This window comes from Carlito syrichta, unplaced genomic scaffold, assembly GCF_000164805.1.
Source record: "Carlito syrichta isolate Samal-C Ts95f unplaced genomic scaffold, Tarsius_syrichta-2.0.1 Scaffold302301, whole genome shotgun sequence".
Taxonomy (NCBI): Eukaryota; Metazoa; Chordata; class Mammalia; order Primates; family Tarsiidae; genus Carlito; species Carlito syrichta.
Window position 1 is genome coordinate 255543 of NW_007246397.1, and position 6810 is coordinate 262352.

At 46.5% G+C, this 6810-nt stretch overlaps 1 protein-coding gene across 2 annotated transcripts in view; it reads right to left on the reverse strand.

Moving 5' to 3' along the window:
• TBC1D2B (TBC1 domain family member 2B) overlaps window positions 1-6151 on the reverse strand; it is a 50694-nt gene extending 44543 nt beyond the window's left edge. For both annotated transcript variants that reach the window (XM_008056258.2, XM_008056259.2), the window contains exon 1: window positions 5998-6151. In XM_008056258.2, the coding sequence (XP_008054449.1) occupies window positions 5998-6133 (136 nt within the window). In that variant the 5' untranslated portion in view covers window positions 6134-6151. The remainder of the gene's footprint in view (window positions 1-5997) is intronic.
• Between the last annotated feature and the right edge of the window lie 659 nt (window positions 6152-6810).

Below are 6810 nucleotides of genomic sequence, written 5' to 3' on the forward strand. Positions count from 1 at the left end.
TATCCCTCACTCCTGCCACCTCACCTCTGATAGAGTCCCTGAATCGGGGGAGGGGACTTCCCTCTCTTCCCTTTCCACTCCTCCCTCCTCTCCTGCAATCCACTCAGTTGCTCCCACCCCCTAATCCACATCCACATCAATACCAGTCCTGTGGCCACCTGCACCAAGTCCTACCCCATCTAGGCTAAGGATGTCCAGTCTGTTCCAGACAGTATCCTTTTGACCCTGGATAGTAGGCTTCCAGCAGGCTCCTCCCAGACAGAGTTGGACACTGACCCCACCCAGCACCTCCCTCCCAGCCGGCCTCCCTCTCATGCAACCACACCCTTCATAGACCCCTCAGGCTAGAAGGAACCTGATGCAAAGAGCAACTTGCCTCACAGGGGGAAACCACGATGCTTCAGGGTCCCATAAGCTTTCTCCTCTCAGTCATGCTGCCTCTCGGGTGGTACTCACCACAACTGATGCTTTAAAATAACGCCCGACAGTCTGCAGGTCTTACGAGGATTGCACAGAAGCACCGCTTCTGTGATTGTAATCGTTGACCAGAATCATGACATTCAATGGCAGCATGCAATCTCACAGTGCTGTCTGCATCGGGTCTGCGCTCTCTCTCAGGGTTTTCCTTCTGGTACCCTGGACACTGCACAGGGAACCCCGCACAGGCTTCCCAAGGATGGAAGGAAGCAGCTGTCCCCCTTCTGCTCCCCCTGCTCTCACACAAGCTGTTAAGAGTGTGACAGTTAAACTATGTGATGCAGCTACTTGGGCAGAGGAAGTGTGTGGTCATCCCTCAAACTGTCTTCACAGTACAATTTTCTGTAAGAAATACCACCAGGTATTCAAACAGATTCTTAGGCACTCAAGCCAGGCTTATGCCTGTAATCCCAGCACTTGGGAAAGCAGAGACAAGAGAATTGCCTGAGCCTGAGGGTTCAAGACCAGCCTGGGCAACTTGGTGAGACCTCGTCTCTACAATAAATCAAAAAATTAGCTGGTCACGGTGGTGCACAACTGTGTTTCCAGCTACTTGGAAGGCTGAGGCAGAAGGACTACGTGAGCCCAGCAGGTCAAGGTTGTGGTGGCCGTGAACATACCACTGCACTCTAGCCTGGGCGACAGAGTAAGACTCTGAATTAAAAAAAAGAAAGTGTCTTCAAAAGAACAAGGTCTGGCTATGCATGGTAGCTCAAGACTATAATCCCAGCACTTTGGGAGGCCACGGTGAGAGGATCGCTTGAGGCCAGTAGTTCAAGAATAGCCTGGGCAACATAGTGAGACCTTGTCTCTACAAAAAAAATCACATATACTCACAAATTAGCCAGCCGTGGTGGCATGTATCTGTAGTCCGAGCTACTTGGGAGGCTGAGGTGGAAGCACCATCTGAGCCCAGGAGGTTGAGGCTGTAGTGAGCTGTGATTGTGCAACTGTACTCTAGCCTGGTCAACAGAGTGAGACTCCAACTCAAAAAAAAAAAAAGGTGGAGTATGGTCATCTCTGGCTTATTTTCTTAGTAGTTCACATGGGAAATGAAGTAAACAGAATGTGCTGGACATACATCTTGTAATGAAGCCTTCACTATTCATGAAGGCCTCCTCTGGATTCTAGCTACCTCACTCTCAACAGCCAGGAGGGCTTGCAGACTCTTTATTTTATTTCTGCAAGTTATTCTTTTGTGTTGAAATTAGGTCTTTAGGCCGGACATAGTGGCTCAGTCTGTAATCTCAGCACTTTGGGAGGCAGAGGCAAGAGGATTGCCTGAGACTGGGGGTTCGAGACCAGCCCGGGCAACTTGGTGAGACTTCATCTCTACAATAAATCACAAAATGATTGGGGTCGGTATCTCAGCCTGTAATCCCAGCACTTTGGGAGGCTAACGCAAGAGGATTGCCTGAGCCCACGGGTTTGGGACCAGCCCAGGCAACTTGGTGAGACCTTGCCTCTACAATAATAAAAAATTAGCCGAGCATGGTAGCACATGCCTATAGTTCTAGCTACTTGGAAGACTGAGGCGGAAGGATCGCCAGAACTCCGCAGGTTGACGCTGGGGTGGCCGTGAGCGTGGAGACAGAGTGAAACTCCAACTCAAAAAAAAAATACTAGTAAAAATAAATCACAAAAATTAGCTGGGTGTGGTAGCATGTGCCTGTAGTTCCAGCTACTTGGAAGGCTGAAGCAGAAGGATAGCCTAAGCCCAGCAGGTTTACGCTGCGGTGGCCGTGAGCATGCCATTGCACTCCTGCCCTAGTGCAGAGTACAGAGTGAGACTCCAACTCAAAAAATAAAACAAAACTAGATTTTTATCTAGCCAAGCACAGAAGATAATGCAGAATGCTCTCTGAGGCACGGTATACTTTCAGACACCAGCTGCAGATTACAAAACAGAACAGGTAAACTGACCACATAAGCATCCCACTCTTAATACTTGATACTAATAAGGCTGCAAGTTCTAACCACACAGGTACCGTCTCTTACTCTGAAAACATGGATGCTAGGGGGAAAAAAAATTAATGAAGGCAACTATGTGATAGTGCAGCTCCCTAATGAATATTCATTCCAGCTTACAGACCTTGGTTTTGACGATGGCCATACACTCAGCTACAATACTTGGCTGTCCAGACCCCTTCCAGCTAGGAATGGCCATGTGACAGTTCCTGCTAATGATGCATGAGCAAGGGCTTCTTGGAAAGCATTCTCTTGGATATCGGTGTCACCCTCAGGGGCAGCTAGTGTGAGGAGGAAAGCTAACACACTCAAAGGATGGAGAACAGAAAGTTAGAAACAGCCTGGGTCCCTCAATGGCACTAGTGAGTTTCAGCCAGCCAAGAACTGCCTATCCTGTGAGGTAAATAAATCCTTATTTGTAATCTCCATTAGTCAGGTTTCCTGTTGGTCACTGCTGAGCATAATCCTAACCCATTCAAAATGATATCATTTTATAAGGTGGGACACCCTAAAAATGGAATTCATGTATAAAAAATTATGTATTTATTCTTACATATTTAAACTTCAGTCACCTTCAAAGTACTCTCAGTTTGATACAATATACCAATCGAGATGCTTTTTCCACTACTCAAAATAGTTTTTGAACTTGCCAATTTTGACGCCTTTTAGTGCTTCTGTCACTTTTTGTTTCACCTCTTCCACATTGGCAAAACATTTCCCTTTGAGGACTTTTTTCATGGGGGGGGAGCTACTTGGGGTAAGATGGTAAATAGGGAGGGTGGTGCACAGGGGTCATGACACTGTTGATCAAAAACTGCCAAACACTTAGTGATGTGAGCTGGTGTGCTCATAATCACCCATCATGAAATGAGCAAACACACTGAAAGAACCTCCAAAAAAAATTCACTGAAGCCAAACGCTGCCTCTCACAATGCTAATTGGTACACTGATGGCTGATGGGTTCCTAGAGCACCTACCTAGCAGGGAAAGACTGTAACACATGAGGCCTGCCCTCTAAAAAATAATACCAGGTTTTTTAAATCTCCCTCATGTTTGTGCATGTGTGTGTGTGTGTGTGTGTGTGTGTGTGTGTGTGTGTGTAATGTATATGTATCTATACAATATATACCTGTACATATATATACCCAGATGGCTCTTGCTACTTAACAATGCATTTTCTCATTTGATCCTCATGAGAGAACCCTGAAGGAGGGTGGACAATCTTCATTTCCGTGGGCCATTGTCTGCCACCTGGATACTAGAGGACAAGTGATTTTCTCAGAGTCTGACAACTAGTAAAAATCAGAGCCAAGACTCAAAGCCAGGCCCACAGGGCTTCTTTCACCAGAGCGAGCTGCCTTCCAAGATACACAACTAGCCCTCAACGAAAAATGTTAATTCCCCATATCTTTTTCCATATTGACTTTAGGTGCTAGGGAGGCCCTATGAGTGACCCCATTAGACTACAGATGAAAATGTTCCAAACAACTGGGTGACTGGGAGGTGACAGCAGGTAAAATTTTATTTTTAATGCAAGTCAGAATAAAAACGTCCATCTACAATTCTATCTAGAGTTAACAAGTTTAGGCTGAGCTGAGCAGATAAACTACAGTTTGGCTTCAAAAATATCACAGAGCACTGCCACGTCACATCATCTATTTTTAAACCAGTTTTTGTCTCTGATGATGAAACAAAAGGGGCTAGAATACAGTCTTTTCTTCTTAACTTCCTGCTTCAGACTTTTGACATCCTATACTACTATGGTTTCAGAAATTTCTCAGTAGCCCAAAGCTTCAGTATTTGTTCTTAGAAGCTATCTAAAACTTGGTAAAAATCTCAAGTTACAGGCATTTCTATCAATGCAATCTTCAAAGGTATGCCACTGCCCTTTGGATAAAGCCCAAAATTCCAAGGCCAGCTGTCAAGGCTCTCCCAGCTCCAGGCCTGGGTGGGCCTCCAGGCTCAGCTGCTCCCTACAGCTGGCAGGACATGCAGCTCAGGGAAGGCACTGCAGGCCAGCTTCCTTGCCTGACTCCCTTCTTTTTGCCTGGCTGACTCCTGGTCACCCTCCAGCCCTCAGCTTAGATGCACTTCCTCAGAGAGGCACAATGACCTGAAGCAATGCTCAGCCCACTCACAGGTCTGTGTTATCCACACATCCCTTCCCTCACATGTACCTCACTTTTTTTATTGCATGATCACCCTTGCCTAGCCACCTGCTAGGGTGCCTACTTTGCTGAATAAATGTCAGATGGCACAAACTCTAAATTCCCATACTTAGAGTCCCCAAACCAAAGGAAAATAACCAAGTATGGACTGCAAATGCTTTCTCTGGCTCCCTAGCCACAGCACTCTGGCTTAAAAGAAGACATCCCTGCATTTGGGGAGATGGTGGTAGGAAGATCACCTAAGCAGAGGCATTAGAGACCAACCTGGGCAATATAGCAGGACCTTGTCTCTACAAAAAAAGATTTTAAAAAATATGCCAGACATGGTGGTGTGCACCTGCTGTCTCAGCTACTCAGGAGACTAAGGTGGGAGAATCACCTGAGCCCAAGAGATGGAGGTTGCAGTGAACCATGAATGTGCTACTGCACTCCAGCCTGGGTGACAGAGTGAGACCCAGACTCAAAAACAAAAAAAAAAGGAAGGATAGATGTTATGAAGCTACCACAGGTGCTACTTCCTTGCCCTCCTTTCAGCTGAACACCCCTGGGTTTGCTAGAGAGAAGCACTTTGTATTCTCAGAATAGAGGAACTGGAGCAAACCGAGCACCTGCCGAGCCAAAGGCATTCACTACCATCATGAATGCTGCCGGCTCCCAAATAGGCTTCCAAATGATGTACACACTGAATTAGGGAGCTTCTTTTGATAAAAAGCATTAGGACAGTGGCTCGGTGGCTCAGCCTGTAATCCCGCGCCTTTGGGAGGCTGAGGTGAGTGGATTGCCGGAGCCCGTGGGTTCAAGACCCGCCTAGGCAGCGAGACCTCATCTCTACAATAAATAAAAAAAAAATTAGCCAGGCGTGGTAGCGTGCGCCTGTAGTTCCAGCTACTCAGAAGGCTGAGGCGGAAGGATCACCAGAGCCCAGCAGGTCGAGGCTGTGGTGGCCGGGAGCAGCCACTGCACTCCAGTCTGGGCGACAGTGAGACTCCAACTCAAAAAAAAAAATCTCAGTCAACAATGACTAGAATCCTGAACTAAACCTAGAACACTCTAGCCTGGGCAACAAGAGTGAGACTCTAACTCAAAAAAAAAGTAAAAAAAAAAAAGAAAGTAAAGCATGACTTCCACTCTTGGTACAGGTAAAGTGTGAAGACACCGTAAAAGTGGGCGAGAACTCTCTCAGGAAAACAGATCAACAGACCTGACTCTGAGGTTGTCACTGGGCTTGAAAACGATGTGTATGTGAAAGCATTGCAACATCATCCATCTTAAGGTGCATCATTATTATTTTCTTTTTGAATTCACTTTCACTCACTGCTAAGCTGACTTGTGTCAAAGAGCTATACACAGAAAACTGACACAGGTCCCTCCACTGCTGACTTACCTGAATTATCTCTGGCTACAAGACCCTTAGGGAAATCCCCAGCAGTCGGGGAGGTCCCACTGTCCCACTTGACCATGTCAAGACTGTTGCAATATTCCCATCTCTTCTGCTGAAGCTCCTGTAACCAGTAAGTCATGAGTTGACGATTAGGAGCCTAGAAAGAGAAGGAGAAAAACATGTCATGGACACCAATAACATGAAGAACTCGAACAAGCACTGTCTCATGAGCACAGACTGCACCTCACACATGAAAGGAAAAATAAGGATGAACAGAGGAAGGAAATCCCAGTTACAAGATGAGCTCACGATGAGCTGGTCACGATGAGCTGGTCAAGCAAGCAGTAATTCTAACATAAAGAATTTAAGCTGGCCGGGCTCAGTGGCTCAGCATGTAATCCCAGCACTTTGGGAAGCCTAGGTGAGTGGATTGCCTGAGCCTGTGGGTTCGAGACCCGCCTGGGTAACCTGGCGAGACCTCGTCTCTGCAATAAATCAAAAATTAGCCAGGCGTGGTAGTGTGCGCTTGTAGTTCCAGCTACTTGGAAGGCTGACACGGAAGGATGGCCAGAGCCCAGCAAGGCGAGGCTGCAGTAGCCGGGAGTGTGCCACTGTACTCCAGCCTGGATGCCAGAGTGAGACTCCGACTCAAAAAAAAAAAAAAAGAAAACAAAACAAAAAGAAAACTGCAGATTAAAAACTAGATGACACACCCTTAGAATGGCTAATGTTTTTTAAAGTTGATAATACCAAGTGCTGCCAAAGATAGAGAGCAACTATAATGTTCCTAAGCCATTGGTGCAACTACTTTAGAAA